Source organism: Natrix helvetica (genome assembly GCF_964273705.1).
Source record: "Natrix helvetica genome assembly, chromosome: 3".
NCBI lineage: Eukaryota > Metazoa > Chordata > Lepidosauria > Squamata > Natricidae > Natrix > Natrix helvetica.
This window is the reverse complement of record NC_138549.1, coordinates 33,129,104-33,142,214: the sequence shown is the minus strand read 5'-3', so window position 1 is coordinate 33,142,214 and position 13,111 is coordinate 33,129,104. Positions and strand designations below refer to the sequence as shown.

Below are 13,111 nucleotides of genomic sequence, written 5' to 3'. Positions count from 1 at the left end.
GGTACTTGATTTTATACACCTGTGGCCATGGAAGTGATTGGAACACCTGATTCTGATTATTTGGATGGGTGAGCAAATACTTTTGGCAATATAGTGTATATGACACGGAGAAACAACACAGTCCAGTTCGGATGTACCGTATACACGTACACGATGGCATAAGGAACAAAGTTGTTACAGAATCGGGTAGTCCTGCTAGAAATACTTCGAAACCTCCTCCCAGAAGGGAGCAACAGAAACAGATCATCACATGGGGGTGTGGAGTCTCTAGCCATGCTTTGAGCTCTAAACACCTGGTGCTTATAAGCAGTATCCTGAATAATGGGAAGTAAGCATCCTATAATCTTCTCAGGTGTCCTTACCACTTTCTGAATGGACTTTCTTCTGAGGCACGGCAGCTACCAAACCAAACAGTGATGCAGTTTGCTAAAAACTGGTTCATATTTATGATGGTTGCAGCATCCCAGAGTCACGTGATTCTCTTTTGCGACCCTCTGACCAACAAACTCAGATGGGGAAGCTGGATTCACATAAGAACTGTGGTCCTAACTGAACAGCTGCCATGATTCGCTTAACAAATGTGGCAAGAACGGTCATAAACTCACTTAACAAATGTCTCACTTAGCAACAGAAAGTTTGGGCTCAATTGTGATCGTAAGTTGAGGACTATCTGCAATAGGCACAAACTTCTAAGTTTGGCATTGGGTTTTGGCCAGTTGGGAAAGAAAAAGGAAATGGTGTAGTGCAGGGGTGTGTGGGAACTTTAAGACTTGTGGACTTCAACTCCCAGAATTCCCCAGCCAGCATGGCTGGCTGGGGAATTCTGGGAGTTGAAGTCCACAAGTCTTAAAGTTCCCAAGTTTGGACACCCCTGGTGTAGTGGCTGCCTGTGGCCCTCCCAAGCTCAGTTTTCAGCTGTGATGGCCTCCTGCAACCCTCCAATGAAAATGGAGCTTGGGGGTACGACCCTTCTGAGCTCAGTTTTTGCTGGCAGAGGCACCATGGGCTGGTTCTTCACTATTTCCAGGGCCAGATTTAAGTTGCAGACTGGATCCGGCCTGCAGGCCTTGAGTTTGACACCCCTGTGGTAGAGGAAGCATTCAGGGCAACAATAAAGCAGAGATGGGGGAGTGAGTGGGAGACGAGTGTGCTCAAGAGAAGCATGAGGCCCTTGCCTAACAATCAAAGCTGCAATTACCAGAACTGCCATTGTTAATGATGCAATCATAAGAATTTTCACCTAACTACCTTTGGGATAACACAGGTACTCGCAGTGTTGCATATCAAGGGTGCATTTGAATCAGCACCTTTGATAAGAGTATAGAGGTCAGTGAAAGAGGATGATGCCTGCATTCCATGCAGATCAGTTTTTTTCTCAAACTTGGTCATTTTAAGACATGTACACTTCAACTCCCAGAATTCCCTGTGCTGGCTGGGGAATTCTGGGGGTTGAAGTCTATACATCTTAAAGTGGCCAAGTTTTGAAAACACTGGTCTGGAGGCTCTCGGCTCTGTCCTGCTGGATGGATGGGGACAGCACGCATTATGGATTTGTAATTCAACACCTCTTGAAGGCCCCAGATTTAGGAACATTGGTATTGATAAATAAAAAAAGGATTTTGCCTGGATACATCACCTCTTGCTTGTGCCTTTTTTAAATACTTGTTTTCTGCTTTTTTTACCCTGAGCCAAGGAGTGGGCACCAATGGCAACTATATGACTTGTGGACTTTTAACTCCCAGAATTCCTGAGCCAGCATGGTTGGCTCAGGAATTTTGGGAGTTGAAGTCCAGAGATCATAAAGTTGCCATTGTGTCCCACCTGCCCTACTCAAATGATCCAGGGAGAATTGCTTCTTTATAAAGAGGGCTTATGGCAAAATTGGTGGATGGGTCTTCACTTTTTCCTTTCTTTCTTAAGAAACAGTACTGCTGTTTACTAATTTATCAAGTTATTGCCAACATTTTTGTGCATGTACATCTCTAGAAACGTATTCCTTAGTAATAAAGAGTATGGCATATAATATAAAGATGTTAATCTCAAATATGTCTATTCCTGAAATAGACAAGCTTCTTTATATATTGGTTGTGTAATTTTATTCATTGATGTCTGTTGGAAATGCACATAATATGCCATAGTTTCTTTTTAAGTACTGGAGCATTTTTTTTGTACTGAGCACAGAGAAGGAAAATTATTTGGGTTCATCAGTCACATAATTGCCTGCGTCCAAAAAGTAATATTGCATAAGGAAAGTATGCATTATTTATACACTTAAACTATTTAATTTTGCTTTGCTTCAGGTGTTTCAAAGGCAACTAAACTTAGGCTGATGCTTCAGAGAAGAGAAGGTAAGGTTGTTTTAAGATGATACAGCTTCTCTTACAGTTAGAAAAAAATAATTAAAAATAGATAACTACATATTCATCCCAGAGATGGGTTCCTACCGATTTGGACTGATTCGGCTGAATCAGTAGTGGTATGCTGGTCTGGTTGCAGAACCAGTAGTGAATGCTGGCTGGCCATGCCCCTGAACGGGTCCACCCGCTTGAACCCTCACCCTGCCTTGCCTTTGCTATGTGCATCCACTGCCTCCTCCTGCCTACACACAGGTAAGCATTGCATGGAAGAAGAGGGTGGCGCCAGGAGAGGGCAGTGGTGGCGGCAGCAGTGGCAGCAGCGGCAGGCAGTGCCTCCATCCCCGTCCCAGCTGCCGGGGAGTTTTCCCACATTGCTTTGGCCAGGATACGGCAAGCAGCAGCCCCAAAAGCCAGCAGGGTCCCCAGCGCCATAGAACAGAGTCAGCACCGCCTGTGCCAAAGGCTCCCTGCTCTTCAGGTGTAGTGCCCACATCGGCTACCTCTAACCTGCACTTTACTCATGAGCACCATGCTCATGAGTAAATGTGCTCATGAATAAACTGCAGATTAGAGGCAGCCGGTATACCCTGGCTTTCTCGCTCAGCTGTTCACACACACACACACCAGAGCTCGCAAGCAGCAAATGAAACCGCCTCCTCCTTCCTCCATGCATCAAGGAGACCAATCAGCAGTGGGAACAGCATGAACGTCAGAAGGAAGTATCTGCCAGCAATGCCATCAGGTAAAGATGTGAGCGGGGAAGCTTGATCCCACTTAGGAGCCTCAGTTTACTTGTGAGCATCATTGGCTGTCCCGGTCAATGTTGCTCACAAGTAAACTGCAGCTAGGATCTCCCACATGTTGCACCCCCCCTTTCTAGCCTTCACCCATGCCTTTGCACCGCAGCAGGATCGAGGGCAGCCCGGTAAGCTGGGCCCCCCAAAATGGCACGGAGGCTTGGGCAAAGGCCTGGAGGGGGTGCAACACATGGGATGGGACCCAGCTACCCCTGTGGCCCAGCTCAGTGTGCCAGCAGGAGTGGGGTGCTGTGGCTCCAACAGCGGGGAAGGCCCATGAGAGGTGAGATGGGGTGCTCCTACCACGGCTGTCGCAGTCACTGTCTGGGCAAGCTGCTCCCCACCACCCCAGGCCAGGCCCGCAGCTTGCATCAGACCGAGGCCACCACCTGCTCCCTTTGTCCGGCCAACTGGCAGGAGTGAAAGTGGCGCTGGTCATGGCTGAGAGCTTTCTTTGCCAGCCAGCCGCCAAAAAGTTCTCCTTTTTAAAAGCCTCCAGTGATGGAGCATTAGAATCCAACCCGCACTTTAACCAACCAACTGGGCAGGCTCTGAGGCTGCAGGCGCCCAGGGAGCGGGGTGGGGGGGAATGCTGTCCGATTGCCACCTCCCGAAGCAACTTCAGAAGTTTTTAAGCTCATCTGGGGTGGTTTTTTTTTTTTAAAAGAAAACCCTGGAAAAGCCACAAGATCCAGAGCTGCTACTCTCCAGTAAGATGCGCATCTCGTGGCCCACCCCACTCCATCCCCTGCCCCACCTGCCACCCCCAAATTGCACCCAACAGCGAGCGTCTCTCAACCGTTGTGTGCAGGGAAAAACCTTGCATAGCAAAGAAAAGCTTCTCTTGAGTGTGAGGCAAATAACTTCTTGCACTCTTGGGAAGTTTTTCTTTACTGTGCAAGGATTTTCCCTGCACACAACTGCTGAGAGACTTGCAGTGGGGCACAATTTGGGGGTGGCAGGTGGGGCAGGGGATGGGATGGGGTGGAGTGGAGTGCGGCGGAACACAAGTGTGAGAAGTTGTTAATTGCTTCACACTCATGAGAAGTTTTTCTTTACGGGCCTGGAGTTGCTCCAAGGATGCAGGCTCTGTAATTTAAGAGAACGTGACTTGGGTAAAAAAAAAAATCACTGGCATGTTTTCTGTACAATTATTCCCATTATTTTAGTTGACTCATATTTGCAAAAGAGAGGGTGGGGAAGAGAGAGAGAGAGAGAGAGAGAGAGAGAGAGAGAGAGAGAGAGAGAGAGAGAGAGAGAGAGAGAGAGAGAGAGAACACACAAACAGACAGACAGACTTGGGAAATCAGTAATGTCCGTCCCATTATTTTACTTGACTCAAATTAAAAGAGAGAGAGCCTTTCAGGATAAATGCAAAGCTACCCATGAATGTCTGAGCTAACTATAACAGCCTAAACTTTGCAGAGTCGGGAGTATGGTTTTAGAACACTTGCCATGGTTTGCTTTCATATAAACTGTAGATCTGGTCTTGAGAAGAGAATAATGAACAATTATGAAGAATAGTTGTGGCTCCAGATTGTGATTTGAGATGTTAGTGTTCACTGCTCTTGTTTTTTTTTCCTCTTGAAAATGTTTCATGGCCAAACAAGGCAACATCATCTGTGCTGCATCCAGCAAATCAAGATGTAGATATAGCCAGAACAATCTAAAATGAAATAATCCAGCACAATAGATCAGTCAGAGACAAGCTTGCAAACTATAACAACCCTGTGGAAGACATATGGACAATGTACCATGCATAAAAAGCCAAGAAATATCACTTCCTTGCATCAAAGCACTGGCAATGTTGACTACTTTGATAATAAAACATTTGCTTTATTTAAAACCCAAGCTTCATGAATACCAAGATGTGAAGAGAGCAGTGAACCTTAAGCTGGGAGAAACAGCAATTCAGTCCTGCCCAAATAGAAAGTGCAGAAAGAAACTCATAATAACTCACTTTGATTTTGTTTGATGTATAGGTCATTGTTGATTTATGACCATAATGGAATCTGCCTATTATAATTAAAAGTTTTGATGGTCTTAAAGTGGGTCACCCATGTGACTGATCTAATTTTATAATGATTGTAAAATGAACACTGCAATTATAAAGCAATTTTTTTAGAAATTAACAAAGTGATTACTAGAAGCCAATATGGATTTGATAAAAGCAGGTCATACTAAACAAATCTTATTGCCTTCTTTGATAAAGTGACTAACTCAGAGGATCAAGGATATGCTGTAATTATACTTAGACTTCATTGAGGTGTTTGACAAAGTAAACCACTGCCTACTACTTGGTAAGACAGAGTAATGTGGATAGACAGGACCAGATGGACTTATAGTTGGCTGATCAACTGCACTCAGTGTGTGGTCCTCAATAGAACTACATCTACATGGAGGGAAGCATGCAATGGGGTATCTCAAGGTTCTGTCTTGGGCTCAGTGCTCTTCAACACCTTTATAAATGACCTAGATGAGAGGGTAGAAAGGACACTCATCAAATTTGCAGATGATACCAAGCTAGGGCAAATTGCTAGTATTTTAGAAGATAGACTCAAAATTCAGACGGATCTTGACAGATTTGAACATTGTGCCCTATCCAACAAAATACAGTTAAGTGGTGAGAAAAGTTAAGGTCCTGTACTTAGGCAGAAAAACCAAACCATAGGTACAGAATAGGCATACCTGCCTCAACAGTAGTATCTGTGAGAAGGATCTACCACCACTTAAGTAGAAGTAAGCAGTTACCCAAAATAGCCAATGCAGTTTTAGGCTGCATCAACAAAGGGATAGCATCAAGATCACAAGAAGAGATAATTCCACTCTGTAGAGCACTAGTGAGGCCACACTTGGAATACTGCAGCCAGTTCTGGTCACTACAATACAAAAACTAATGCTAATGCCCTAAAAAGAGTGCAGAAAACAGTAACAAAGATGATAAGGAGTCTAGGGGCTAAATGCACAATGACCGATTGAAGGAAATAAGTATGTGTAGCCTAACAAACCGATGGCTTAGGGGAAACATGATAACTGTCTTCCAATATTTGAAGGGCTGTCACAGAGAAGAGGGGGTCAATTTATTTTCCATAGCACCTAAGGGAAAGATGCAAAGCAATGGGTGGAAGCTCATCAAAGGGAGATTCAACCTGGAACTAAGGAGAAATTTCCTGATAGTGAGAACAGTTAGTTAATGCAATAGCTTGCCTCCCAATCTCATTGGAGATTTTCAAGAAAGACTGGAAAACCATTTGTCTGGGATTGTACAAGGCAGTGTTTCTCAACCTTGGCGACTTGAAGATGTCTGGACTTCAATTCCCAGAATTCCCCAGCCAGCTGGCTAGGGAATTCTGGGAGTTGAAGTCCGGACATCTTCAAGTTGCCAAGGTTGAGAAACACTGGTATAAGGATTCCAGGCTTGGACAGGGGGTTGTACTCTAAGACCTCTAAGGTCCCTTCCAGCCCTATGATTCTAGGCCATCATCACAGACCTCAGGTGGAAAAAAGAGAACTTTAAGAATGTATTTTTTATTCAGGGGCTGCGTTGTGCTGATAACATAGGACAGTAATGGCAAACCTTTTCAGCATCAAGTGCTGAAAAGGGAGCCCCCCCCCGCGCTTGTCTGGGACACGACCTGGAAGAGCAGCGGTGCAGGGAGCATGCACACATCCAGTTGGTTTCCGGTGGGCGCATGCGCACTGGTCAGCTAGACTTCCAGTTACTGGCACGCATGACAATCAGTCGGTTGGTGCGTATAACACTGGAAAACGGAAGACCAGCTCTTCCAGTTTCTGGCACTGCCACACAAAGGCCAGTTGATCATCATGCACGTATGTGTGCTAGAAACCAGGAAGAGGAACAGGCGACACCGTGCATGCCAGGTAACATGTCTCTGCATGCCACTTCGGCCACGCGCGCCATAGGTTCGCCATCACGGACATAGGCTATTACTTTTTAACACTGGCATTTACTTCACGTCTTGTACTAAGTATTCAACTGAGTTGAATGTAATCAACATATGATGGTTGAAAGATCTACAGCGCTGTTGCCATTAATAGATTGGGTGTTTTCGATTTTTGCTTCAGCTCCTGTTCTGATGAAGGAAGAGATGTCTGTTAAAGAAGATAAGGCCAAGGAATTCTTAAACAATCTGAAACGTCAGAAGCGCCAGCTTTGGGACAGGAGTCACCCTGACGTACAGCAGTGGTACCAGCACTTTCTCTATTTGGGTTTTGATGAAGCTGTAAGTGGCATAGTTGTTTTAACTTTCAATAATGAAGTTCAGTGATCTGAATTAGCACTGTGTAAATCTTGTTGGATTCAGGATAATTGCCTAATGTTTGATTTTCTTTGAAATAAGCTTCATATTTCTGTTATTGATATGGGAAGGAATTCAATTTAGTTTCAATCTTATAATTATATTCATTACAATAGATATGGGAAACCTGCCTTCTTTATAAGCAAAATCATTCCCCTTATTATATGTGAATTTGAGAAGGTGAATTATTGCGAATGGTCACAGCAGGTCAAGCTTGATAATTGTTTCAGGCATCTACTCGAATTAATTTAATAGCAATAGCACCTAGAATTATATACCGCTTTATGGTGCTTTATAGTCCTCTCTAAGTGGTTTACAGAGTCAGCATACTGTCCCCAACAATTTGGATCCTCATTTTACCTATCTTGGAAGGATGGAAGGCTGTCAACCTTGAGCCTGGTGAGATTTGAACTGGCAAATTGCAGTCAGCCGACAGTCAGCAGAAGGAGCCTGCAGTATGCACTCTAATCGCTGCACCACCATGGCTCTAACTTTTGGCAAAGTTTTTTTTTTGGGGGGGGGGGAAGTTATTTAATCATATGAATGCACAGAAAACATTTCAACATTATGATTTTACTGAAGCATAAATGGGAATGCAAACAAAACACATTTGTATCATGGATAAAGTATTCCATACTTCAAACAGCAATCTGGAATGATATATTATGTCTTCCTCCACTCCTGCTGTTATATATTAAAATGAATAGCTGAAATTAGTTGCTGACGTTCTCACTCAGGTCCACCATTGAAACGGGAAAACACTTTAATCCGATTGGTTAACTGGCTGCCAGCTTCCTATAAAATACTGTCAGCCAGGCTGTTACTTGTGTTGTTCTGATGAACTAATAAAAAGAGCTTTGCTAAAATTCACTCGGGCCTCATCTCCATTCTCGCCCAGAATTTAGCACCTGTGGTCAAGAATTGTCCTAGAAGTGAAATTCCAATATTTTTCAGCATGGGAAGTTAATGAATCATTTTTCCTGCCGACATTTTACCTGAAAAATTAAACCATTTTAGTGCTTCGATTATTTGAATCTAACATATAGTTGTTTTTCGAAGGAAAAGGTAGAGGAAACGTAGAAAAAAACCTGAATGAGAATATGGCTTTTGGTAGCAATTTGTTAGGAAGTCACATGCTAAACTGAGAATAGACAGGAATAAGGAAAAGTATAGTAAAGTCTTATAAATTGGATGAACTATTTATTATAAACTGAAGACTGTGCAAATTACTTGAATGTGCATCAAGCTGTTTCAATACTTCAGAATTTGAAAAACCGTATTTGAGTTCTTTAATTTTTGTTTATTTATGCTAGGGCAGGGGTGTCCAAACTTGGGAACTTTAAGACTTGTGGACTTCAACTCCCAGAATTCGGAGTTGAAGTTCACAAGTCTTAAAGTTCCCAAGTTTGGACACCCCTGTGCTAAGGTATACTGATATATTTTCTTTATTTCTGATAAATACTGTAAAAGTTACTTAGAAAAAAACACCAGAAAACTGGCTGAATCCTAGATAGAAATTCACTTTTCAGTCTGCACATATTTTAAAAAAACAATACAATAAGTATTTAACGCAAAAGAAGTGAATGATATAATCTTTCAATTATTCAGGGCCTTTTTTCCTTTGACTCGCTCTTTATGACATTTTGCCCATTGCAGGAATGTTTGGGAAGCAAAAGCTTTTTTGTTCTGAATATTTCTATAGAAAACAATTTCATTTGATAGGGTTTTGACTGAGAATTGGTGCTACTGATTAAAATGAAGTCATGTATTCTCCACATAAATGCTTGTCATAGTAATTAGAGTGCTGAGTTTTAATAGAGGAAAGACAGGTTCAAGTGTTGATTGGTCCCAGAGATCATTAGAAGTCTCCACCCCAACCTACTCATTATAGGTCACTGAAAACGGAAATAGGGGAGGAGGGGGAAACACTAAAAACATCCTTAATGCCTTGCACTGGGGTTACAATTGCATTGGGATTCAAATATAGGTAGTCCTCAACTTACAACCAAAATTGGGCCCAAAATTTCTGTTGCTAAGGAAAAGAGTTACGTGATTATTGTCCAGTAGTGGGTTCCAGATCCCGTTGCAACTGATACGCTGCAATGGGGCCTGGTGTCCACCACGTGAACGCATGCAGCACATGTGCAGCGCACGCATGCGTACTTACCATCTGCAATGCTCCAGCTGCTTGGCGGAGAGCCGCACAGGCGCCGTACACTCCATCCACGTGCGTGAAAGCCCCGATCAGCTCATATAGCGGTAAGGAGAGCAGGTGAGCGGGTGGGCCCTCCGGAGCACCATACTTGAACGGTACCTGGTGCTCCCAGCAGGCACTGGAATGCCTGTACTGGGGCGTACCGGTCGTACCCCACCACTGTTATTGTCCCATTTATGACTTTTTTTTGCCCTGCTAAGTGAATCACTGCAATTGTTAGTCACATAGTTATTAAGTGAGTCTGGCTTTCCCATTGACTTTGCTTATCAGAAGTTTGGAAAATGTCTCGGGGTCCTGCAACTGTCATAAATACATGCCAGTTGCCACGCATCTGAATTTTGATCACATGACCATGGGATGCTACAATGGTCTTAAGTCACTTTTTTGAGTGCTGTTGTAATTTCAAATGGTAACTAAATGAATGGTCAAAGACTACCTGTATCAATTTTAGGTCATTTTCTGACTACTGTCAGGGCTGCTGTGAGTATAAAATGAGATTAGGCCTTTATATATGTCAAATTTCCAGTAGCAATGTATAAACAAGATATAGATAAACTGTGATCACATGATCACTTTGTTTCTGTCATACAAGTGGAAAAACAAGCTAATTAAATATAGTTTCATCTGATAAATGTTGGTGAACAACAAAAATCAAGCCAGGATGCTGTTGTATTTTAAGCTGGTATCAAAAATATTCACAAAACTGATCACGTAACACATAAAGCAAATTAAAAAATAACCACTTTTTAAAATCCAAATGACTGTTACTATAATAATTTACATATCATCATCAAGAAAGGAAAATAATTTATTTAAAAATGTGCATAATATTCATCTGTAAAGTACCAAAATACTATATACCAATAAGCAGTCATGTATGCAGAAAATGTTGCTGAACACCGATAGCATAGCTTAAAATTTGAACCAGTAGTTTTACTTCATGAAATAGAATGGTATCAAGTTTCAAAGTTCAAGGTAAAATTTGACTCACACTTTCAGCAACTCCTTATAGGTAGTCCTTGACTTATAGCCAGCACTTAGTGACTGTTTGACGTTCCGATCGGTCCATCTGTAAGGCTAGTTACAACCCGGACTCAAAATTTCAATGGTCATCCCATGTCACATGACCACACTCTGGGTGCTTAGCTTCCAGGCTGCCTTTATAGCTGTGTCCCATGGTCACATGACCACATTTCACAATGGTTTTGCTAAAACCATTCCGACAGAAGCTCAAGACTCACCTGTTCCGACTAGCTGGCTTAGCCGATTGACAGTTCCATCTTCCACCTCCTGGCAAACATTTTATTGGGGAATTTTTAAAGGGAATTTTAACTGTATTTGTATTTTAACTAAGAATTGTACAGTTTATTTTTTACCTCCTCCGTCTACGTCTACGTCTACGTCTATGTTCATGTCTATGTATTTGTATATGGTTTTAACATGACTGTACACCGCCCCGAGTCCTACCTAGGAAAGGGTGCGGTCTAGAAATAAAAGTTTATTATTATTATTATTATTATAACCCGGCACTTACTTCTGCTTTTCAGCAAAATTGCAAGTGAATCATTGGTTTGCTTAACAACTGGCATTTGCTCAATGAACTCTTGTGATTCACTTAGCAATTGCTGCAAAAAAGTTATAAGGGTTGGTCACGTGACCAACCCACCTTATGATCATCTTGAGTTATGACTGTGATGGGCAGGTTCCATTATGGTCATGACTTAAGGACTACTTGTATTCTCCACCCGAAATGAAATATAAAAGCACACGAAGAAATGTACTAATATTTTTCAAGCACTTTAAGCAATTCATGTTAAGTATTAAGCAGAATTTGGCAACCTCATTGGGAATTTCTGTCTATTCTTGACATAAAATAAACCATATACAGTTCTATTGTATTCTTCATAGAAAGAGTAGATGTTATATTAATGGATCTGGATGTTCCACTGACTCAGTCCTTTTACTTTATAGCAGAGGTGGGGGATTATGATTCCTTTGTGACTTGTCGACTTCAACTCCCAGAATTCCCATGGCTGGCTCAGGAATTCTGGGAGTTGAAGTCCACAAGTCATAAAGGGACCATAGTTCCCCACCTCTGCTTTATAAGGTCATGATAATTCCAAAATGAGGATATTGCAAAGGGTCTCCTCCATGAACTCAAAGAGTAGGCGGTAAAATTATGCTGGACAGAAAACTGTAAATTTTATAGGTGGTCTGTAAAAGTAGCAAAGGAATTCTCTCATCATACATCAACTTAAAGATCCGAAACAGCTCAGCTGTTTCTGGAGATTAACGCTAACCGCTTTTCCCTGATGAATGCTTTAGCCCTCTCAAATACCAATTGCTTGAAGCTCTAAGCAGAAAGCTTGCTATTATACATAATCTCTTTGTTTGCTTTTCTCTATTTGATTTGGATCCATTCTGAAGTTAAAGAAGCTAGGAAGTCAAAATACATTATTTTAAGTCAATAGTTTAAACGCTAAATCCATGTGACGGTAATTCCTATTTCTAGGAGCAAGAAGGCACTGAAATGTAAATATTTTACTGTATTTCCACAATAAACGCAGGCCTTTTAGGTATGGATTTCAGATTCATACAATATTTGAACAATAACTTTTAAAGTGTCGATGTCCTAATATATTCTAGATTCTGGTCAGCTGTTTGATTTGGATACATCACTTATTCCTGCACTGAGAAATAAACTGGACCTTGGAATTAATGGCTTCTTCCTGCTATATAGTTTAGTTGCCTAAACCATCAATTTGCTTTTGAAATTAGATTATGTTCCAGGGTGTATGGCAGAAGATGGTACACAGTACATATACCATTTTGGATGAAAACATCTGATCAATATTGAAAGAAAAATATATTTCAATGCTTCTAAAGCACAGCATTTTTATGAACATATGGCTTCAGCAAATCAATGGTCACTTTTTCCCTTTTTCTGCAGAAATTTGAAGATTATGTCTCCTACTGGTCAAACGTAGGTCGTGGTGGCCATGAATATGATAGTGACTATTATCATCATCATTATGATGAAGATGCTCCTATTGGCCCACGAAATCCAGACACCTTCAGACATGGAGCAAATGTCAATTATGATGATTATTATTAAGATTGTTCTTTGCATTAACTACTATTATTAACCCTTTCTTCTCTGCATTGACTATATTAATTCTTTCTTCTCTGTGTAAGGACACTTAATTTTTTAAAAAATTGATTTTAATCTGGTTTTTATTTATTTATTTATTTATTTATTTATTTATTTATTTATTTATTTATTTATTATTAGCGTTTATATACCGCCCCCTCTCCCGAAAGGGACTCTTAATTTTAGCTGATGGGATTGGGGGAAGAAACCAAGAAAAATTGGCCTGGCATATATTCCTTAACATATCTGCTTTAAAATTAAAACTTTTTAAT

The 13,111-nt window shown here is 41.5% G+C and overlaps 1 protein-coding gene across 2 annotated transcripts in view; it reads left to right on the top strand.

Annotated features, from left to right (window-relative positions):
- ECRG4 (ECRG4 augurin precursor) overlaps window positions 1–13,111 on the top strand; it is a 56,559-nt gene that overhangs the window by 7,842 nt on the left and 35,606 nt on the right. Inside the window, exons 2-4 of one of the 2 annotated variants that reach the window (XM_081947097.1) lie at window positions 2,301–2,348; window positions 7,241–7,398; window positions 12,639–12,922. In XM_081947097.1, the coding sequence (XP_081803223.1) occupies window positions 2,301–2,348; window positions 7,241–7,398; window positions 12,639–12,803 (371 nt within the window). In that variant the 3' untranslated portion in view covers window positions 12,804–12,922. Of the gene's footprint in view, window positions 1–2,300; window positions 2,349–7,240; window positions 7,399–12,638; window positions 12,923–13,111 lie in introns of those variants that run through there. The other variant, XM_081947098.1, reaches the window with a different exon arrangement.